The sequence below is a fragment of the Diabrotica undecimpunctata genome, chromosome 10 (assembly GCF_040954645.1).
Source record: "Diabrotica undecimpunctata isolate CICGRU chromosome 10, icDiaUnde3, whole genome shotgun sequence".
Lineage (NCBI taxonomy): Eukaryota > Metazoa > Arthropoda > Insecta > Coleoptera > Chrysomelidae > Diabrotica > Diabrotica undecimpunctata.
This window is the reverse complement of record NC_092812.1, coordinates 16,853,898-16,879,225: the sequence shown is the minus strand read 5'-3', so window position 1 is coordinate 16,879,225 and position 25,328 is coordinate 16,853,898. Positions and strand designations below refer to the sequence as shown.

Genomic DNA, 25,328 nt, shown 5'->3' with positions numbered 1-25,328 from the left:
TCATGGGCTGATGGTTTCTGGTTGTGGTAGTTTGAACACCGCTCATTGGAGTAGCAAAATTTGGTTGGGGTCGAGGAGCTTTATATTTATTTAATCTTTGTTGGTTGTTTTTCGGAACATTGTTTCGTTGGAAGGGTTGAGTTTGTTCGTGAGAACTGAAATTTTGTCTCTGAGGAAAATTATAGTTCTGTTGTGGAGTGAAGTTAAAATTGGGCTCTGTGTTGTGAGTTGAAGGTCTCACATAATTTGAATGCGTGGGTTGGAAGTTTGAGTATGTGGGTTGGAAGTTTGTGGATCTTTGATTATTCGAAGATTGATAGGGTTTATTTTTGAGTGGGGCCTTTTTGTTTTGTTGGCTCTTAAGGAAGTTCATGTATTGTTGTTGATTTTTGTGGTTATCGTAGGCAATACACTTTTGAAGGGCTTCTTCTAGGGAATTTAATTCAAAATGCGATACGTATTCGCAATAAGGCTCGTTGATTCCGGTACAGAAAGTTTTGAGGGCAATGTTTTTGAAGTATGGAGTTTTAAAAGTTACTGTCGCGGGATTATCGTTTAGGGTGATGTGTTGGAGTAAATCGTTCAGATCTGTAGTTATTCTCTGATGATAATTGTCGTAGGATTCACTATGTTTTTGGACGGTGGTGGATAGTTGTGTTACTAATATGTCTTCGGAACGCCTGTCTCCGTATTTAGTTAATAACGCTGGACGAATTTCTGTCCAATTGGTTTTATTAGAATAGTTTAAGAAATTTCTAGGTTCTACTTTAATTCGAGATACGATATGGGAATTTAAGATAAATTCTTGGGACGGATTTAAATCTTGGGTGCCTAAGAAAACTATTAAATTATATACTGCTTTGATAAAGGTGGAGAGGTTGTCTCCAGAAGAGAATTCGGGCAGAGTTGAGCAAAGGCTAGCAATATCGCTATTGGTCATCGGCATTTTGGAACGTAATTTAGATGCGGGCTTAGATTTAGAGGTTTGTAGATTTCTTTTTATTTTTAGATTTAAATTGTCGAATAGTAAACTTAAATTTTCGATACTATTTTGGGAAATATCATTCAATGTACTCATAAAATATATGCAAACATGAAAAAATATAAATGCAAATATATATAAAATTCGTTGAAGTAAAATGTTATAAATAATATAAATTCAATAAACAATAAATAATAAATTCAATGTGAATGTTTAAGAATTCAATTAAAATAATAAATGCTCATAAACAATGGTAAAGAAAGGAAAAACTTACGCAAGGATGATCGTGTTTGATTTCCAATACATTTTTCTCTTTTACCAGGTTCTTCAGGATTTCATTAAACTAATGTAGACCAGGAAACGACTATGTTTCTGTATGAAATATCCTGTGGTTCGCAGCGCCAGAAATGTTTCTTCAACGTCGATATTCCCAAAAAAAAATCTTTATTTGGAAATAAAAAGTTACAATTTTTGAGAAATTCTACAAACTACTACATTTAATGATTTAAACTTGACTATTGAAACATAATAATTACAATAATAATTAAAATATTGATGTCTTCCTATTTATAACGTCGGATATCGGAATCTGCTGATTCTTAATAGTAAGGGAGCTTATGGCTACATTTATATATATATATATATATATATATATATATATATATATATATATATAATATAATAAATAATATAAATAAATAACCTGTGGCAGTTTTTTGTCAGTTCTTCTACCAGGCACGGCCCCCTGCGAATCTCTGGGTATTCTTAGAACCGATACCCAGAGGGTAGCAGAGATACCTGTCGTGGAACAAAAACTGACACCTGGCAGTAGGTATAAAATGCACACCATATGAAAATGGAGTTAAATAATTTGTGTTTAAGGTCGCTGCCTGGGGATCGCCAGGGCACGTCTGGAGCAGGCGTTGGACGTGACAGCATGCGGGACGTCGGTGGCAAGGTGCTGAGGAGGCGGGCCCCTGTCATACAATCAGCTACAGTGCAACAACAGCAAGAACAACCACAAGCAGCCAAACAATACCAAGAGCTCGACTCGCTGAAGGTGCTGCGTTGGAACATCACCCGGCGCTCACATGGCACATGCTGTACAAGAGTTTAATGGAACATATCCACTTAGCAGATCACCGCTACCAAATATAAACTCTTCTAAAAAACTGGATGCTCTGTTACAAATTATGAATACTGAAGTCCTAGCCAATTACGTCGTAGAAGCCCATACGCTGGAATATTTCCACATGCTTATTTACTGTGCAGCGACAGCAATAGCTAATGTAATGGGAATTAAGATGAGAACACGACGGGATATCAACGTCGGAAGGACAGATAACATAGTTGCACCCTGGGAAAAACAGCTTCTAAACAAGATTGAATTATTGCGTAGGGACATTGGTCAAATGACAGAATATATACGAGGACCAACAAGTAGAAAAGTCATTAAAAGAGCTGATCAAATAATGCTAAGCACTGCAAGACACTCGCAATATGATCCAGAAAACAACACAGCTCAACAGTGCCTGGATACAATAAAACAAAACCTCTCCGTTTAATCAGGACGACTAAGGAGGTACAAAGTTAGTAACAGCCGGAAGTGTGACAATGCGCAATACAAATTTTGAGAATACCGAGAAGGCGTTCTATCGGAAACTCAATTCCAATGTCGAAAGTGCCAATAAATCATACCCAAGCCAAGAAGAAATTCAGGAGTGTTGAGGAAATCAACTTTCCACACCAGCTGCTCTTAACACCAATGCTGGGTGGATAGAACATACGACACACAGCTGTCAACACTACCGTACAACCGTCTATGAACCATTTACCGCAGAAGAAGTCTCTAATACCATCAAATAGCTTCATAACTGGAAATCTCCTGGACCAAACGGAGTTCAAAACTTCTGGCTTAAGAAGTTCTGGAGTGCTCATGAGAGCTTGACAACACTAATTAATCGTGTTATTTCTAATCCGCAGGAAATACCATCATTCCTAACTTAGGGAACAACTTATTTAATACCGAAGGATCAAAATAATACCCAAGATCCAGCCAAGTACCGCCCAATTACTTCTCTTCCAACTCTGTATTTTTATTTTAAAACTCACATTACTCGATCGTTTTCCATCGACCGACCGTCAAAACGTCAGGAGGCTGTAGCAACATAACCACATTTTTGTAATATTATTTTACTGACATTTTTTTAAAAAGACACCAACAAGGAGAAATATTTGTGTTATATCCCATTCTGTTAAATTTCAAAATTATTATCGCATAAGCAAGTCTAGGTGTAGAGTAGGCAAGTGTAGGTTAATAACAAATTTTGAAATGTCAATGGTCAATGTCATTGCTTAGAGCAGTATAAATTAATGCGAAATGTTCCATATTCATCGACCAACGATCAAAAATTCCAACAAGTCATAATTTCAAAACTGGACGATCGCGGTCGGTCGCTATAAGTGATGGACGGTCCACCAGTCTGACTCTGCGCATACATTTTCATAGACTCGTAATGTTGGTCGATCGTGGAGAGTCGCTCTGGTCGAGCAGTCTGATTCATCCCTAATGCAGCGTTTTTACATGCCTCCCAAGCATTTGACAAGATGTAGCACACATGACTTCTGTACAAGTTAAAGAAAAACCTACCTTACACCTACTTCAAACTTAATCTCATACCTTGCAGAAAGGAGATATCTATAGTCAGAATCCAGAATTCTAGGCAGTAAATTCTTAGAAGTAATAGTGACGTTTCAGCGCTATCGTAGGACTTCCAATGGCGTACGAAAAATTTCATAAGAAGTTAAGATAAGGCTACTTATATTCAAGAAATACCTATTTATAATATGTATCACGTTAATGTACGAATATGATTATTATTGACAATTAATTAATTACAATAAATAATTTTAGGTTAGTAGGTAAGAGTTAAGCCTCCCTAAAACCGCGTTTGACACACACAAACATATTGTAAATATTTTACATTTTTACACAATAGTTTTTTCGACAGCTAAGACAGAAAGTCGTAAAATTTTAATACATATTTCGGTGTGATAAACACGTATTTTAGTATTGTGAGCAATATAAACGGCGAGAACAGTCAAAATAAACGATGGCCAAATTTCTCAATGAGAGAAAAAAGCTATTAAATACAACGTGTATTGTGGACTCCGTGATTTGACTAAGTGTCAACGAGAACTGAATACGGAATTCTAAAAATTTTTTTAAGTGAAGGTAAATCGAATAATGTATCTCTTAAAAGCATTAAAATCAGAGGTAAAAAACGCAACCAGCTTGAAGATGACACGAAATATGCTATTCGGAGGAAATTCCACTTTCTTTTTTCGGATCCCTACCAGTCCCAACCTAAAAAAATGTTGAAGTCGAAATAAATTCCGATGATTCAATGCCCAAAATATCACGACGTATTTTATTGCGAACATTAGGGCAACTAAACATCAAATATATGAAAAGAAGCAGGAATAGTGTTCTTTTAAAAAAAGATGAAATTATCTTGTCTCGGAGACATTACTTACAAAAAATCCGAGAGTATCGTCGTGAAGGACGAAAAGTGTACTATTTACATAAAACTTGGCTAAATCAAGGTCATACTGTCTCAAAGGTGTGGCCAGATTTGGAAATTAACACGTCGACAAGTATTCATTGAAGGGTTTTCAACAGGTTTGAAAATACCAGTGGGTAAAGGACGGGGGCTAATAATAACACATACAGGCAGCGATTCGGGTTTTTTGGACAACAGCTTGTTACTATTCGAATCCAAGAAAACCAACGATTGCCAAGAGGAAATGGACGCTCAAATATTCAAAGGATGGTTTTCAAATATTCTACCAAACCTCTAAGCAAATTCTGTCGTTATGGACAATGCGTCATACCACAGTCGACGGTTGGAGCCAACACCAACGACTGTCTGGCGAAAAGGTGAAATCATCAACTGGCTCTCTCAAAAAAAATATACCATTCGATGACAACATATTGAAAGTACAATTACTAAACCTCGCGAAGATACATATACCCCAATTCAAGAAATATGCAGTCGACCAAATGACTCGTGCAAACAACATAATTGTACATCGCCTCCCTCCTTATCATTGTGAGCTGAACCCTATCAAGCTTATATGGGCTCAAATAACAAATCAAGTGGCAAGAGAAAGCTTGAGTTTTAAAATGGAGGAGGTGAAAAGCTTGTTAGCTACTGCCATAAAAAATGTAACACCTGAGTCTTGGAAAAATTATATAAGACACACTATAAAAGAAGAAGATAGAATATGGGACTAAGACACAAGAGTGGATATTTAGGTTGAACCATTCATTATCAATGTAAATAGTAGTGATCGCGAGTCGTCTTCATACGATGATTAATATTTTGACTTCCTGTGGAGGTCGAACTACTATCAATGTTACTTTCGTATACAAGCAAGTTTATTTTGTTAACATATTTTTCAAACTAAAATACATTTTCTCTAACCTCAATATAACTACTTTGCTCTTTGAAAAAAAAAGTGAGATATTATACGTATGTTTATATGTTCACTAAAAGTAAAAGTTAACTTTATATAATTTGCAAATTCAGAAACAAAAACTGAATTATTGTGAATTTGTACTTCCCTAATTATGTAAATTAGTATATTTAAGATATAAGTAATTCCTATGAAAAGAAACCTTTCATTGAAATAACAGCAGGGTAAATCTGCCTTTTCGATGGCTAATTTTTGTAACAAACAAAAAATGTCATTAAGGATAGAAAGTTTCTTTGTCTCGTATATTTTATACAAAATTATGGAATTTGAAAGTAGTTTTTTGAGATGTTTTTTTTGTGATAAGAAGTATTCACTTCAACAGTTAAATAAGTCTCATATTATATTAAGATTAATTTTTAAAAATCACTGCAACAGTGTGAACGATATGCTACTAAATACTACACTAAAGATTCAATGAGCAATTTATCTCTCTCTATCGGATGGCAACGTTGATCTTCTATTCGTTTCTACTGGTCCTAGAACACGAGGTTGCCATGTATGACTTTTACAAAGAATATTATCGTACTTTAGATATTTTCTATATATAAATATATATAAATATAATATTACGCATATATGTATATTGATGTTATTAAATACATTTTATTAGATACCTTAACAGATACAAAACGATCATTAATCTGTGATAATTTTGCTGCATGCCAATGATTAAATTATAAATTGCACAAACTAACAACCATGTCATCGCCTTAATCACATTCACATTTCTGAGAAGCTACTGTCTAGAATTCTGAAATAATAATATAGTAAGGTATAACAAAACTCTACCCCATTCTATCTGGTGTACCTCAGGGTAGTGTGCTCAGACCGATACTGTACCTGATATATACGGCTAATTTACCAACAAGCAATAACCTAACGCTTGCTACATGTGCAGATGATACTGCTCTCCTAACATCTCATAGTAATCCAGCTATAGCATCAGAGATACTGCAACTACATCTAAACAAAACTAATGAATGGTTTAAACTATGGATAAGTAAAGTAAACCCTTCAAAATCTACTCATTGCATTTACTCTAAGAAGAGATATATGTCCACAAGTTAACCTCGATGGACATTCTTTATTTCAAAAGAATGATGTAAAATATCTAGGCATTCATCTGGACAAACGATTAACATGGACCAAACATATATGAACAAAAACACTACAACTAGGAATTTTATACAGGAAATTTTATTAAAAATCCTTTATAGAAGATACATAATTTAAAAACCCAATCAGGCTATATCACAAAACGTTTTCGGAATCCCGGAAAACTTTTGTGATATAGCCCGATTGGGTTTTTAAATTATATACCTTTTATAACGGATTTTTAATAAATTTTTTTGTTATATATGGTATACAGTCAACTACAGGAACTTAGATTTCTTGTGGATTTTATACAGAAAACTTTACTGGATGCTGGGAAAAATCACATTATACCGACAACAAGCTGCTGATATACAAAGTAATAATAAATCCCGTTTGGTCATATGATTCGCAGTTCTGGGGATCAGCTAGCAAATCTAATGTTATGAAAATACAAAGATTTCAATTTAAAACTGTAAGAAAAATTGCTAACGCCCCTTGGTATATCCAGAATGACTCCTTACATAGAGATCTGCAGGTACTAACAGTGTCTGAAGAGTGTAAAAAAATGTTTGAACAATATCAAAACAGATTTCACGTCACAGATTTCAACTAACACCCTGACATACAATCTTTTCAATAACCAACAAGCGAAGAAATTGAAGCAATATGATCACTTGGTCCTACCAAACCGATGCAGTCATTTCCTACAGTAGTGGAACCTACGCCTTAAACAGCGCCCAACCATTATATTCTGTGCCGCTTTTAGTATTCATGTTCGCTTATGTGCGCACCCCACCGGCAAACAAGACAATATTTGAGTTCTGATGCTTTGATCACTGGACCTTACATCTCTCTGACATTTTAAAGACAAACAATTTTACTAATTGTTTTTATTGTAAAACAGATTGTAAAAAATCTTAAATGTTAATAAAAAAACATGTGTCACCTCCAATACTTTTCCACCTTCCAACAACTTCTAGTTGATATCAAAATTTGAGAAACAGCAATAAATTAATTAAAATAAGATGGGATATGGGAATGCTCGAATATATGAATTTTACAAAGACAGATATCGAGCACAGTTTTTTATTAAATCTTGTCCAAGTACTTTCGCTCTCAGAGTATCTACATTCCACATTTTTTTTTTTTTGGCTTATTTCAGGTACCCTTTTAAGATGCTCTGAGAACGAAAGTACTTGGGCAAGATTTAATAAAAAACTGTGCTCGATATCTACCTTTTATTTCAAAAATTAATAAATAAATTAGTACATTTCCTAGTCAGTTGGAACATAAAGGATAGAATACGATACTACCCAATACTGTCCATTCTTTATTTAGTAGATTATATAAGAACTACTTACTTTCTATCTACAATCGCGTTATAGGCAAGTTCCAATTTGCCAAGTAGAACCTCTGTATCTGGCTGCGATTGGAGAACAGTTCTCCATCTTTCCAAACATGGAAGATACTTCTCTACCTCTTTCATCTTTTTATTAAATTCCTCGGCAGACATTTTTGTTAAATTCTAAAAATAATTATTCAAGCGATAACTAATTAAAGTTCTCAATAAAGTAGCAAATCAATTTATATCAGGTTAAAGCTGTTAAACAAACTAGATAAATAAGCAAGATCTAGGTCCTGCTAAAAAATAATAAAGCGAACCTTATTTATACTCAGCGTTTAGTAATACATTGTCAAATGTATAATAAAAATGTGTCAAGATATATGACTCATTCAACATTATTTATTCTAATATTGTGGTATTACTTGTATGTATTAAAAATTTATGAATATTAGAACTAAAAACAACTAAGGAAACTTCCTTGCGCAAATATTAAACTAACTATAGAGCGTTCCACATTAAGAAAATAACATTGTGGAGATAGGGCCAGGTATTTCTTATGGACGATAGAAGCGCAGCGATACCACGATGAACACTGTTAATATAAGCTCCCGCACTAATGTAATATTCAAGATTTAAGAAAAAGAAGAAGTAAAGTTTTAGGTTATGTCTATGTTCTCTAATAACCGTTACACATGTGTTCAATTAATATTCTCAAGCTGATTATTATTTAATAAACTTTTTATTACATGGACAGTCTAGTTATTTTATTTATCAGGTTATGGGCCCAGACACGGTATTACGAAATTTGAAAACTAGTAACTAGTCTGTCGTTCGCACCGGTGTGGTAAAAAGTTTAGTTGTTTCACGTTCAAGTCGTGAGTGGTCCCTTGTTTAGTTTTCGTTACGTTCGAGTCGTACAATTATAAAATAAACATTTAGTGAAGTGCAAAAATGGCTTCAGCTATGAAAATTGATTCTGGGAATATTATTAAGTTTGATGGGTCAATTTTTCAAGTATGGAAATTTAGTGTGACCATTTTGTTTAAAGCACAGAAGCTGCTTTCAATTGTGAATGGAACAGTTAGAGAACCAGAAGACCACACTAGCAGTGACTAGAAAGAATGGGATGACAAGAATTCAAAAGCACAGGTAATTTTGTTATCCACTATATGTCAAGATCAAATACAACATTTGATAAATTGCGAAAATGCTTCAGAAATGTGGTCAAGACTGATCACAATACGCGAACAAAAAACAGAAATATCTAGAGAGTTGCTATGGCAAAAATTTTATGAATATAAAATGCATGAGAATGCAAAAGTTGCAGAGCATATATCAACAATAGAACTATTAGTTAGACAGTTAAAAGATGTTAAAAAAACTATTAGTAATTGTGCTGTTTGTTCTAAAGTAACTAATAGTTTACCTCCTAGATTTAATGCCTTTCGTACAGCCTGGGACTCTGTAACTAGTGATCAGCAAACTTTCGAAAATTTAGCAGCAAGATTGCTTAAAGAAGAAACTAGAATGAATAATGATGACTCTGAAATATCCCGTCTTGCTTTACAAGAAGAGGCTTTACAAAGTAAACTGGAAGCCACCAGTAAAAAGAAAACAAATATACAGGACTTAAAGAAGAATTCCACCTGTAATTATTGTAAACGCAAGGGACATTGGGTTAGAGAGTATAGAAAGAGAATACATGATTCCAAAAATGAAGATAAAAACAAGTCATCAGGAAGTAATTTAGCATCAAGTTCAGCTTATATATGTGATATTTCTTCCATGTACTTGTCAACCTCCAGTGTAAATAAAAGTGAGTGGATATGTGATTCAGGAGCAAGCCTACACATGACTGGTGAAAAATTGTTGTTTTCAAAATTAGAATCCCTAGAGTCAGCTTTCATTCGTCGTGGTAGTTAGACGTGCGTAAGAAAGAAGCTTGTTTTTAAAACCGGTGTTTATAAATTAGCTATATAAATAAATATTTCGTGAACTTTAAAAGTAAATTAATTACACCAAATAAAAAAGCGAAATTCGGAAAGACATTAAAAACTTATGAGTGCAGTTAGCGGAGGCGATGCCTCCGATAACAATGTTTTAGAAACCCAAATGGATACAGAACATGCATCATCTTCAAACGAGGAGCTGTTAGGATTTCAAAATCTGGTTCCGGTTATACAGATAAGTACCACAAAACTTGTTAATAATAAACCCATTATCGATAATGACTTTGCTAATGTACACACTTCAATAACAAATACCATAAACAAAGAAGTAGGAACAAAAAGGGAGGAATTTCTTTACCGACAAAACGACTTGGGACCTCATTACGTGTATTTGGAAAATAATTCACCCGATTTTAAAGGCAGGTTAAACGCTTTAAGGATAGGTGACATTATTATCACAAATTTTAAAGAAATTGATGAAAAAATTGTGAGCATTGACGCAGTAGGGAGAAATAAAATACGTATAAAATTTAAAGATTATAAATCGGCCAACTATATCATATCTAAAAAAAATGAAGCAATATTTACAAAAAATAATTTAGACATATACATTCCTAAGTTTCTTGTAGTTAGACAGGGCGTAATAAGAGATATTTCCACAGAATTTTCAGTAGAGTATGTTAAAGACAGAATCAAAATGTACGATTTACACTGTAAATTTGAAGTCATTCAAGTCAAAAGATTAAATAGGAGGCAAGTAGATGAAAAAGGTACCCAATATATTCCAACAAAAACATGTGTAGTTAGTTTTAGGTCACAGGTACTACCAAAATATGTAACAATCAATAAGGTACTAAAGGAAGTCGAGCCATATAAACAGAAGGTGCTATTATGCTTTAATTGTCTAAGATTTGGACATACAGGGGGACAATGTAAGAGCAGGGCTAGGTGCGAAAAATGTCAGGAATCACACAACACAAAAGAGTGTAAAACGACCGATATAACTCCAAAATGTTTTAGTTGTTCGGGGAATCATTTTACTACAAATTTGAGCGCGTGTCAGGAATTTCAACGTCAAAAACTTGTAAAAGACGCTATGTCTTCCAGTAATATTAGTTATCAAGACGCCAACAGACAGTTTCCCAGGAACTCCTATGCAAAAGCAACAACCATTAATACGGAACAAACTACAAACATTTCCTGCCTCAAAACTTTCCCTCCATTAAATCCCAATAATTATACACCCACCCAGCTCCCATCAAATTCAATTAACCAAATGTCAACAAATAACATATTTTACAATAATTCAAATAATACAAATTCTAGAACATTTAAAAGACAGAGACCAAATAGTCCAGATCCAACATTAATTTTGCATAATGAAATTATAGCTTCCCCTAGATCTCAATTACCTAAGGGAGGAATATTAGACAGTATTAACTATAAAGGAAATATTAATAATAATTCAGTTGCATCTCCTTCAGACCTAAGCATGATAAATTCAATATTAGAATTAGTTATAGAAATTGTCACAAAAGTTTTAGTAACAAAAAGTATAAATATAAATAAGGAAGAACTCGAAAACTTAGTCAAATTAACTATAAATGGAAACACGTCATCACATTCTCAGACCTCAACCATTCAATAAATATTCTTCAATGGAACTGCCGTTCAGCAGTTTCTAATAAAACTAACCTAGAATATCTACTAGATAGGGGCAACTACTCCGTTGCACTTCTATCGGAAACATGGTTTAAAGCAGGAAAATATTATAATTTTAAAGGCCTCAACAATATTCGCTGTGACCGGGACGACGGGTACGGCGGCTCAGCCATTTTATTAAAATCAGACTTAATATACCAAGAAGTCTCAATTCCAACTACAATAAACTTTGAGCATACTTGTATCTCGGTTAATTTTCCATTTATACAAAAAAAAATTTACTTCGTTTCAGTATACTTTAAACCGAGAACTAGAATATCATTACAACAGTGGATCAACTTTTTGGAACAAATTCCAAAACCATTCATAATTGGGGGCGACTTTAACGCACATAGTTTGGCTTGGAATGATGGATATGACGATATCTATGGCAAGACTCTTTTGGAAGCTATCGAACAATGCAACCTAGTAATTTTGAACGACGGATCACCTACATTAGCAAACAATAAGAAGTCAGCTGTAGACTTGACCCTCTGTACACAGGATCTGACGCACCTAATTACGTGGTCTACTTTAGAAGAACCTTATGGCTCTAACCACTTACCAATACACATACAATTTGGAAGGAATAGCCCGCTTGCGCAAATTAAACAGACAAAACATAACATATGGAGACTCAAGGCTGCTAATTGGGATGTATACACCGCTACACTTGAAGCTACAGAACCAAAATCATCACTAATGGGCATTATCGACAATATAAACAAAGCTGCCAACAAAGCAATTCCCTTACAAAAATCAAACACACAAAATAGAAATCATTGTTCGAAGGACTGGTGGAATGAAACCTGTAACATAGCTGCTAAAGCAAGAAAACAAGCTTACTTAACCTACATACATGCTCCAAATCTTAATAATCTAACAGAATATAAAAGACTTGATGCAGTAGCTAAAAAAACTTTCAAAGAAACTAAGAAAAAAAGCTGGATTAATTATTGCCAAAATCTAAATCAAAATACACCAATTAAAGAAGTGTGGAACAAAGTAAACCGATATAAAAACCGAAAACAAGTAAATAAACCCCCAATAAACCCCAAAGAAGACTGGATAAATGAATTCCACACAAAAATCTCACCCCCATGGGTTGAAAACAACATTACTCAACAAATAGCTACTGTAAATAGAAACACTTCTTTTCTACAATCACTATTTCAATTATGGGAACTCGAACAATGCATTAAATCAACAAATAATAAATCTCCCGGGGCGGATAACATTTCATACAATATGTTGCATAAAATGCCCTTAGGCCATAAGAAAGCCCTGTTAGAATTGTTCAATTCGATTTGGATAAAAAAGATTCCTTTTCCACCAATGTGGAAAGAATACATCGTAGTACCTATCAAAAAACCTGGAAAACAGAACGGAAATGCAGATTCATATAGACCCATAGCTTTATCATCGTGTATATTTAAAACCATGGAAAGAATGATAAAGAACAGGCTTGAATATTGGCTAGAAAATGAAAAAATATTACCTGACTCACAATATGCTTTTAGAAAGGGAAGATCTTCCTTAGAACCCCTAACGATACTAGTAAATGACATTTATCTAGGATTCACACACAAATACAACACTTTGGCTACATTTTTGGATATCACTTCAGCATATGATAATGTTCAAATAAATATACTAGAAGAGAAACTTATCAATATTGGTCTACCAACCTCCTTTGCCAACTTCATAAAATCAGCTTACTCTAGTCGATCAGTTTCCTTAAAGATAAATAAAGAAGTTTCGGAATCAAGAATATGTAGATCTGGATTACCACAAGGTAGTATCTTGAGCCCAATCCTCTACAGCCTGTACACAATGGACATAGAAAATGTTATATCACGTAAGTCCAAAATTATTCAATACGCCGATGATGTTGTTATTTACACCAGTAACAAATCAGAGGACAAATGTATAGAAAATATCAACACTGAATTTATAGAAATCCAAAAATGCCTAGAAAACATGGGACTTTCCATATCCGAGTCCAAAACCAATATATGTATTTTCTCTAGAAATAGAAACAACTATCAAAGACCATTAACAATAGGAAAATATAAACTCCATATTAGCAACTCTGTAAAATATCTTGGCCTACATCTAGATAGAAAACTATTATGGAAGGACTGTATCCACCAAATCATCAAAAAAACAAGTAATTCTATAAATATTTTAAGAGCGTTTTGTAGGGCAAAGTGGGGAGCAGATCCAAATACGGCTTTACTTTTCTACAAAACAATGGTACGATCAATAATGGATTATGGAAGTCAACTCTATGGAACAGCAGCAGATACACATCTAAATAAAATCGAGATACAACAAAATAAATGCTTAAGAGTTTGCCTGGGATATCTTAAGTCAACACCCATAAATATTATGCAAGCTGAAGCTGTGGAACCTCCTCTTAAACTAAGAAGACAACTATTGAGCAGAAAATTTGTGATAAAAACCATTTCCAAAAAAACTTCTTACCTCAATAGTATACAATCACTAACAGTTCAAGTTTTGACCCATAGATACTGGCACTTCAAGAAAACCCCCCTCATAGTAGAAACTTTCTCAGAAATACTTGACATTACAGATATACTTTATTCCAACCAACTCCCCCCGGTTCTAATTTACTCGCCAGAACAAATTTTTTCACGGGAAATTAGAACCTACTATTTTGAAAGTCAAGAAGTAGCAAGTTTCAATCAATCAAAGTTTAATGAAACAAAAAACAAATACTGGCCAAACTATGATTCTATATTCACTGATGGATCAAAGTCAAAAGAATATACCAGCTGTGCCTTTTACCATGTGGAAGAAAATACTGACAAAAAATTTATTCTACCAAAGGAAGCTTCCATATACACTGCAGAATTAACAGCAATTGTGCAAGCTATGAAATACATACTCGGCTCTAACCACGACAAATTCATAATATGTACGGACAGCAAAAGTGCAGTAGATAAACTTAAAAAAGTAAACATAAATAGATCAGTTAATCATATTGAAGCAAATATCCTGTATTTACATAATGAGATACACATCAAGAATAAAGTCGTCATATATCTATGGGTAAAGGGACACGCAGGTATAACAGGTAATGAAATAGTAGATACCTTAGCAAAAACAGCCCCAACATCAGGAGAAGAACTAAATCTTAAACTACCCCCGTCCGACCTATTCTTAAACCAAAGAAACAAAATAAATGAGATGTGGCAAAACCTACACAACGCTTCAACAACCGGAACAAACTTTTGTAAACACCAGCAAAGAATTCCCAGAAAACCATGGTTTCACAAAATACCAAACAGAAACTTTGTTGCCACAATAAATCGAGTACGTGCTAATCATGCACTAACACCCTATTATAAGCACAAAATGAAAATTACAGACGATCCACTGTGTAGTTGTGGTAAAATGGGTACATTAGTACATGTTTTACTTGAATGTCCAATAAATAATGTAAACATTAATCAACTATACAAAAACTTAATTCACTACAAGATAAACCTTCCAATAGACCTAAATTGTATTATTTTTTCAGGAAATAATGATATCCTTTATGTACTTCATCAACACATCATAAACTGTAAACTAAAACTGTAAAATTACTAACCAATTTTGTATACAATTCTGCGAAAGAAACTAAATGTAAAGCACACAAAGAGGGCTGAAACCTCCGAGGGGATGAACCGGGTTGACGCCCTAGCGCGAAAAAAAAAAAAAATAAAAAAAAAATAAAAAAAAAAAATAAAAAAAAATAAAAAAAAAAAAAATAAAAAAAAAATAAAAAAAAAAAAAATATATATATATATATATAAACACCTTACACATTTTATATATTACTAACAAAACAAATGAATACATCATGCTCAGGTCTGATACTATGAAACATTTTACACAAATTAATGATTCAATCTAACATAGTCTGGCTAATTGGTTCTCGCCAAAGCCATAAATTCCACAAAAAAAAAAAAAAAAAAATTAGAATCTCTATCTGAACCTATGTTTGTTAGAATAGCAAACGACAAGCTGATTCCTGCAGAAGGTAAAGGTGTTATTGAAATACAGGTATTTGTCCAAGGTGAGTGGTATGATCGTACTATAAATAATGTCCTATACATTCCTGAACTTAGTCACAGCTTATTTTCAGTGGGAGCTATGACAGATAAAAACTTTACCTATCATTCTCATAAAAACAGGTGTCAATTTCTAGAGCCAAATGGAAACATTTCATGTGTTGGAGTACGTAGAGATAATCTGTGGGTCATGCAATTTAGAGTTAAGCCTATTGTAGAATGTAATTTAGCTTGCAAATCGTCAATAAAGTTATGGCATGATCGCCTAGGGCATATCAACTTCACTACAATTAAGAAAACAGTTAATTTGGTAGACAATATGAGAGTTGATGACAAAGAAGAATTTTTCTGTGAGACATGCCAGTATGGGAAGCAGTCAAGAAAGTCCCATAAAAGTCTTACAAGAAGCAGATCAGACAAACCAGGTGAAATGATTCACACAGATGTATGTGGACCAGTAAACATTTCTTCTCCAAGTGGATCAAAATATTTTGTTTTATTTAAAGATGATTGTAGCGGTTACTGCAGTGTTTATTTTCTAAAGCACAAGTCAGATGTTCTCAACAAGTTTAAAGATTTTAAAATACTGATTGAAAATCAAATTGGCAATAAGATTACGATTTTAAGAAGTGACCAAGGTAAAGGAGAATATATCAATAATGACTTTCAGGACTTTATCAGGAAGAATGGTATATTACATGAATGTTCAGCTCCTTATACACCTCAAGAAAATGGCCGCAGTGAGAGACAGTTACGGACAATTGTTGAAAGTGCAAGAACTATGCTTATCAACAAAAATGTGTCACAAGAATTGTGGACTGAAGCTGTAAATACTGCTGTATATGTTCTTAATCGAACAGCTTCAAGTCAAGTACAAAACATGACTCCATATGAAAAGTGGTTTGGGAGAAAACCAGATCTAAAGCACATCAGAGTTTTTGGCAGTACAGCTTACATGTTGATACCATCACAGTTTCGTAAGAAGTTTGATTCAAAATCAAGAAAATTATTATTCGTTGGATATGATGGATATTCATCAAATTATAGACTTTGGGATTGTGAGAAGAGAAGAATTGAAGTGAGCTGCAATGTAAATTTTAATGAAGATGAAACAATTAAAAATAAGAAGGAAATCTTTAGATTAAAATTTGAACTCTTAGATGATAATGAAGAAAGAGACAATGATGATATGTACGATATTCAAGAAAGTGACAATGAAGAGAGTTTAGACATGTCACAAGGTAGTAGGTCTCAAGCAACAGATCATGATGATGAGGATTTTGATTGTAATCTGTTCTATGATGCCAATGATGATGATGTTAGTGATAGACAGCTACGCAACAGAAATACACTGTCTAAGCCTGACTATTATGGTGTAGCAAACTACTGTGACATAGTTGAACCCTTAAGTTATGACAGTGCAATAAAGTGTGAGGACTCTAGCAAGTGGCAACAAGCAATGCAGGAGGAAATAGATGCCCTCAAATTTAATAACACATGGAACTTGGTGAAATTGCCCAATGGTGCAAAAGTGATAGACAATAAGTGGGTTTATCGTGTTAAGACTGACTCAGATAGTAATCCTGTTCGTTATAAAGCACGTCTGGTTGCACGCGGTTTTATGCAAGAACGTGGAATAGACTATGAAGACACTTTCGCGCCGGTTGTGCGGTATGACTCAGTGCGGATTTTGCTATCGTTAGCAGTGGAAAAGGACCTTAGACTTGCTAATTTTGATGTACAGACTGCGTTCCTATATGGTGACCTACCAGAGTGTGTGTATATGAAGCAGCCAACTGGTTTTGAAAGTAAGAAGTCACACAACTTAGTGTGTAAATTGAATAAAAGCTTATATGGACTTAAGCAATCGCCACGATGCTGGAACCAGAAGTTTGTATCCTTTCTTAATAAATTTAACTTTAGACAATTAAAAAGTGATCAATGTGTTTTTGTCGGAAATTTTGCAAATTCTGAAACTTATTTAGCTATTTATGTTGATGATGGACTTGTCATGTCAAAATCAGAAAGAGCTATTAATGAACTTTTAGAAACTTTAAAGCAAATATTTAAAATATCTGTAAATTTAAATAGTAAATTACATTTTGTTGGACTTGAGATTGAACAAGATCTTAGTGCAGGTACAATTGCTATTCATCAACATAATTATATAGAAAAACTTCTTGTTAAATTTAATATGACTAATGCTAACCCATTAAAGATTCCTGCAGAGCCTAGTGTACCTCTGTCTAAAGGAAATATTTTAAATTGTAATAAATCTCTGCCATATCGTGAGGCTGTTGGTTCACTAATCTTTCTGGCAACCACCGGTCGCCCAGATATTACATTTGCAGTTAATCAGGTGAGCAGATTCTTTAATGCTTGGAGTGATGAACATTGGAAAGCAGTAAAACGAATTTTTAGATATCTAAAATATACTGCTCATTATAAAATTGTGTACAGAAAAACTACACAAATCAAGGTAATAGGCTACACTGATGCAGACTATGCTGGCTGCCTGGATACAAGAAAATCTACTAGTGGATATGTATTTATACTAGGCAATGGTCCTATTACCTGGAAGAGCCAAAAACAAAACATAGTGGTACAGTCAACGACCGAGGCCGAATATGTGTCCTTGGCTTTTGGTGTTAGAGAAGCTTTATGGCTTAGAAATTTTTTAAAAGAGATTGGAATTGATGTCTCACCTGTCAACATCTTTGTTGATAATCAATCTGCCATTAAGCTAACACAGGCACAACAATTTCATAGCAGAACAAAGCATATTGATATTAAGGTTCACTTTGTTCGAGATGAGTGTGAAAACAAGAATATCTGTGTAAGATATGTCAATACAAGTAATCAGTTAGCGGACTTGTTCACAAAAGCATTGTCAAAGACAGTTTTTAACAATTTATTGAATAAGTTAAATTTGTCAAATTAAACTATGTATTTGTTAATTTGTATTAGGTCTGTGCTTTCAGGACTTCTGTATTAGGTCTTTGCTTTCAGGTCTTTTGTATTAGATCTTTGTATTCAAATCTTGAATAAGTGGGAGTGTTAATATAAGCTCCCGCACTAATGTAATATTCAAGATTTAAGAAAAAGAAGAAGTAAAGTTTTCGGTTATGTATGTTCTCTAATAACCGTTACACATGTGTTCAATTAATATTCTCAAGCTGATTATTATTTAATAAACTTTTTATTACATGGACAGTCTAGTTATTTTATTTATCACACACAGGCACGATTCAGGGTTGTATTATTTGTATTTTCGTTTCCACAGACATGAATTAAAATTAATGTTTTTAACGTAATTGACCAAAAATGCCCATTCGAAACAAGATATGAAAAGTAGAGAAAATGATTTTAAATAAATAAATAGTATTTACAAAAGATAATTTTATTTTATATTATTTTAATTATAGTAACGACAGTTTATTTATTTTTCCGTGAGAATACCATATGCCATGAATCATGGAAATCAGTAGAAAATATTTCTTAGCTAAATCATGCATTTTGCCAGCTATTAAAGATAAGCAATTAAATCTATCCGCTTTGCATATATCTAATTACTAATTGCAACTTAAAATAATACGATGTGTGTATATCAGCGATTTTATGTCGTTCTCTGACTACATAACGATAATAAGGATTTGCGGTTCTTTAGTAGTTATTCTGACTTTGCAGTTAAATGTTAATTGAAAATGGAAATTCAAAAATTAAGAAAAGGGAATATCTTGGACATCTGTGCAAAACAAATTGTTTTAAATGTATTTAATTATCATCTAAATTTAAGAAGTGGTGAAAGAAGTTTAACCGATAAAGTAAGTGCTATGACGGGAGTAAGTTTCAGTACTATTTCTAAAATACGCAAATAAGCGGCGTAAGGAGGACTAAGGCCGTGTACAGTTTTTTCTTTAAAAATTTTTCCGCTGAGATTGAACAAAGTTTTTGCACTGGTTAATAAAGACTAGCAAACATGTCACGCACAACAATGTGGAATACTCCATGAAATGAACTTTGTTTTTTTCAAACGAGGAGTAAAATCAAGCATCATTGAACGGCCCGATATTCTAAAATGGAGGCATCAGTATTTGCGTGAGATAAAAAAATTTCGTTGTCAAGGATACACCGTCGTTTATTTGGACGAAACTTGAATGAATGTTGGACATACTATTTCCAAAGAATGGAAGGACCTCTCAGTGACTTCAACCAGGGATGCGTTTGTTAAGGGGTTGTCAACAGGCCTAAACACCACTAATAATTGCGTTTAAAAATAATTGTGAAAAGTGACGTTCTTTAATTTTTTAATTATCACTACTATGTTTTTCATTTTTTCAGGTAGTAATTATTTCTGCAATCCGAATTGTTGCAAAAGAATATAGATTTCATAAAGATATTCAATTTTGGATCTTGAAGGAGTTACTACAATCTTCGCCGACAAAAATTTCATTTATAAAAACATACTACAATAATAAAACAAATAAAATTAACAAATATTTTATTTTTAGCAATTTGTTTATAATGAGATTATGACACTAATTATAATAATAATTAACGACTAATTGCTCAGTACCATACACTGCTATTGTTCAGATTTGAAACCAGTTTCTTGATCTGTACAGCACTCTGGTAGAATGTATTCACACTAGCACTACTAGCAGGGAGTTATAAAACCCATGGCACATTGCTGGTATCTGGGAAGAATTAAGATATGAGGTTTTCATTCCCACTCATCTTATTTCTTGTAAAGGTGTTGTCAGGGGAGTTTTTAAATCTTTGTCAGAAGAGGAAATTAAAATATCAACTACTACTAATCTACCCTTTTGTAGAGTTATCTCTGTTAGAAGAATGAATTGAAGGGTTATGCAAGATAATTCAGAAACCATTTTCATCCCTACAGGTACTATCTGTTTACTAACTTTTTCAGGAAGGAATATCCCCAAAGAAATTGAAATTTATGGTCTGCCTATGAGGGTGATCCCCTTTGTTAGTCCAGTTCTCCGATGTCATAACTGTCTTTTATATGGGCATTTTCTTTCTAAATGCAAGGGAAAAAACAGATTTGCTACATGTGGTGCAGATTATGATTCTCCCTCCTTTGTAGGGTGCAGTAGGTTTTATATGTTCTGTAAAACACCAGATCACGACTCTAAACATCCTGAATGTAAAGAAAGAAAAAGGCAAAAGAGTATTAAGGAACTCATGTCGTTTGCCAACTTATCCTGTTGCGAAGCTAACCAAAACATTCCAAGGGAAACATCTAGCCCAAAGTTGAACATTAAGGATTTTCCTAATCTTGTAAATAATCTATTCTTTGCAAATAGTATTTCAGTTCAAGAGAGGAGATCAGTTATTGTTACATCCCTGTCTTCAAATTCTGTTTCCTACAGTCAGATTACAAATTCCACACCATCAAAAAGGAAAAGACCATTAAATGTAGGCTTTGATCAAAGTTCTCATGCTAAAGTATTGAACAATCCTAATGGGAGATCCCCAAAGAATCTACTAGTCACTTTATCAATAACTCTCAGACCCAAAGAGATTTAAATCAGGCTATATTAATGCTCAATCAAAATTATAGGGATTTGGTTATGACATTTATTGGTGGATTGGTTAATAAAAATATAGTTCTTCTGAGGATCATGTTGGATTTAATGTAGAGATTGGTAATCATAAAAACAAGTGTGTCAAATAATGCTATAAGTACTAGTCAGGAGCGAGGAGGGTGAAGGTATCTGGGTCTGAGGACTTAGAATACTGATTCCCCTCTTGTCTTGACCTGGTACACACCTGTACTTAACATTTTATATTTTCGATCATCACGCCCCACTAACTATTATACAATGGAATATAAGATCTTATAACCAGTGATGCCACTCCTCACGACTTATAGTGAGATCTCACGAATTGAAGACAAATCTCACGATCTCACGATTGACGTCTCATATCTTACGTTTTTTAAAATTTTTGAGACTGTTACTAAATCTCAAGATGAATAATGGGTACCCAATAAAATGTATACGAGAAAATCAGCATTTTTAAAGTGCTCTTAGATTGTCACCTTGAAATATTCATAAATCGACTGTATTTTTATATAAAAGTGCTTGCACTACTTCAATTAATATACACAAAATAATATAAACAAAGCTTAAAAGGTTCTTTATTGCTTTGAAAGTGTAAATATCGGTCCATAAACAACTGATGTTTATGTATATTTTATCATTAAATATCAAGAATAGCCGGAATTTTGTATTAAAAGATCAACAGACCAAAAAGTGAGTGTTTGAGATATGAAACAAATCGGCAATTTCATATAACAATGACTTATATTTCATCTTCAATCACTTTGAAATCCTAAAAGTGCCGATAAAATGTTAAATCCTCAGAAAATAAAATTAGATTTATGTATAATATATTATACTTAATATTCTTGGGTAAAATAGGTTAATAATTTTCATTGAACTTTAAACTATAAAGAATGTTTATAATCATTGCCTAATATTGAATCGATAAATCCATATCTTGCAGTATATAGGTAGGTAGGAATTTCCTAAAATTATATCTGATACTGGTGGTTCCCCTAAAATAGGCCCTTTTCTAGTACACTATAGTTTTAAATATGTACTTATATATTAATTAATATATAACAATATAACGTATTTAAAATAGTTTTGTATAATTATATATCATTTAAAAACTCCCATTTCCTTCAAAATTCAACTGTAGCGAAATCTCACGATTTCTTACAATTTATTTCTTTCGATATCACGATTTCTCTTCGACTTCATGTGGCATCACTGCTTATAACACCAATGTTGATAACTTAAAAGTCATTAAAGACTATAACCCTGAAATTGTCACTGAAATTAACATGGATGGAGTCCCCTTTATGCTAAAGAGGTTTATGTACATTTAGGTTATTTTATTTTCGCAAACCCCCCACCCATGAAACTAAAACCTGGCTATGCCTGCTACCACTACATCTTCATATTATAAAATGTATACATAGAGGGTACTCATATTTCTTAAGCACTACCTGTCTATTTTCATGATTGCAGCAAAGGTGTTAAAATATATACTAGATAAATCAATTTCTATGAACATTACCATAACAACTACTTAGTTCTATTGTTTGAGAGTTCAATGGGAATTAGCTTGTTATTTATTTCACTAATTGCATTTTACATATCAATATCAAACAAAAGAGATTAGTAACTTTTAACAAATAAATATTATTTTTTATTGCTTAAACTTAATACTGACTGCATGTAATTTAATAATCTAATAAAAATATTGGCCGAAGTTAATAAAGGCCTTGTCATTACATAGCTTATACCTAAGCACATGCATATATATCAAACAAAATGTAAAGTCCACATTTGCTTTGTGAGAATAATAAATTGTTTCAGTTTGTTTCATCAATAATACATATTTAATTAATTGCATCTCTGTTTATGTTTGTTATAAACTAGTCCCATTGTCAACTAAAATAATATAGTCTATAAGTAATGAAGTGTTTTTTGTAAGCATAAAAGTTAAAATTAAATAAATATGCAACATTTTTGCATTTATTTATTTCTTTAAATTATTTTTCCAAAAAAAAGGAGTATGGTCTGAAATGGTCAAGTTAATTTTGCCTTTAAGTGAGTGTTGCATTGCATCCACTACTTTCTTTTATAGTACTTACCTAAGGAAAACCTTTTTAGTCTATTTTTGATAACAAAAGTAGAGTTACGTTTTATCACTGGTGGTTTCTGTATTTACTTATATTTTTTATTTTACACTGTATATAAAAATATAAACACTAAAACTACCAAAACAACGCTAAAACTAAAAAAATGACATGAAATAACAATAACATAAACAAATGGTGACAAATAGGGATGCGCGATAGCGCGATGTTCATCGATGGTAGAAAAACATCGATGTTGAACCACCGTTGAACGCTCGATGGTCGATGCTTTGCCATCGATATTTAGTATTCGTTAACATCGATGTTAAATCAAAACATCGAACACCATTTAAATAAATATAAATAACTGCTTTCATTGGCTGGTAATTTATATAATGACACGCTTAATGAATCTGGTAAATCCCAACAACGAAACAGCGAAACAGGATAAAAAGAAAGCTTCTATCAAAACTGTTATTTTTATGAGAAGCATTTTTGGGGCTTATAATTTCAATATATTACTTTGTTATTTGTTTTTTTTTGACGTGACAACGTCTTAAATTAGGTTGTGGCTCGGAGTCATTCATGAAAAAGTGTAACGCCCGCTCACGTCTGTTACAGTGAGTCACCGAACGAGAGAGAGGCCCGCCGGACCGGCGAATGCCTTGCGTCTCTCTTCCACTCAAACATGATCGGTCCGCTGCGCGCAAAGCACTAAGCACTAGAGAATTAGGCGCGTTGAATCGGTGCGTGCTTCCGTGCATCATCGTCCTATCAGAGAACAACCCAACACACCCCAACAGAGCCTGTGTCTCTGTTATTCTAGGGTCCTATCCTCAACAAAATCACTCAAATAGAAATTAGTTAAGTTTAAGTTTACATGTACAATGTTTTAGTAAACAAAATATATTTCTATAGTTAAAATTTGTGCAATTCTTATTTTCATTCAATTCCTTGTTCCTATTGTGCAATTTAATAATATTCATATCAATAAATATTCTACCGAGAAAAAGACGTTGTCACGTAAAATCTTCGCCCGTAAAACCGACTTTACAAGCAACCGAATTTTTTTTTTCAATAATTTGGTTGTGTTTAAGATATCTATCAAGGGATAATTTTTAATTATTTAATATTATGTTAAGGTCGCACAGTTACATCACGTTATTCACATAAACGTATATATTAACATAAACTGAGCAGTCTGTAGAGCTAAGTGACGACACCATTTTTTTTTAATTGTTCGTTGTGTCTATCTTAAATCCAGTAAATATAGCCACCGAACGTATAGGCAATCCCCTTTAAGATTGCAGCGCCATTGCGTATATAACTCGAACCTTTCAAATAGACATTAATACATAACCTTACATTTCCGAATTTCCCTTGGCTTGAAATAGTGTTTGTTTTTATTCAGTTATGGCAAACAAATCTAATTATTATTGTTGTGTGCCTCAATGTGATTCTTGGATAAAGCGTGATAGTAATTTATCGTTTCATTCTTTCCCTAAAAAGGATAAACAAGACAGAGTTTTATTCAATGGCACTTTAGTTAACAAACGAAACTTATGGAAACACCTTCTAAAAATGGGAAAAGAGCCTAGTCCATATATGAAAGTGTGCAGTTTACACTTTAAAAATGAAGATTACTTTAAGGGTATGTTTATGTATTATATAAAGTAGCTATTATTAACAGGTAAATATTTATATTTTAGGAGAAAACTTATCTAAACTTAGAAGATTGAAAAGATGTGCTATACCCAGTTGTAAGTTGCCAAAAGTCAACATATTGTCAAAAGAACTCCCCACTAACTCTACCCGAGCTGAACGTTCTAAAAACCGCACAAAACAAAAAGTGAACCCAGAATGTGATCCTGAACCACCAAGTATTCCAGATGTTGATGTTCCCAATAAAACAAATGAACCATCAGAAGAAGACATTTTATGTGTTGATGCACTATTGCAA

General features: G+C 33.2%; 1 protein-coding gene across 1 annotated transcript in view; it reads right to left on the bottom strand.

The window, feature by feature from the left end:
• Positions 1 to 23,594, bottom strand: part of LOC140452373 (uncharacterized) — a 40,770-nt gene extending 17,176 nt beyond the window's left edge. Inside the window, exons 1-2 of the mRNA XM_072546581.1 lie at positions 23,384 to 23,594; positions 7,978 to 8,141 (exon numbers count right to left, since the gene is read on the bottom strand). Of these exons, the coding sequence (XP_072402682.1) occupies positions 7,978 to 8,129 (152 nt within the window). The 5' untranslated portion in view covers positions 8,130 to 8,141; positions 23,384 to 23,594. The remainder of the gene's footprint in view (positions 1 to 7,977; positions 8,142 to 23,383) is intronic.
• Positions 23,595 to 25,328: the final 1,734 nt, after the last annotated feature.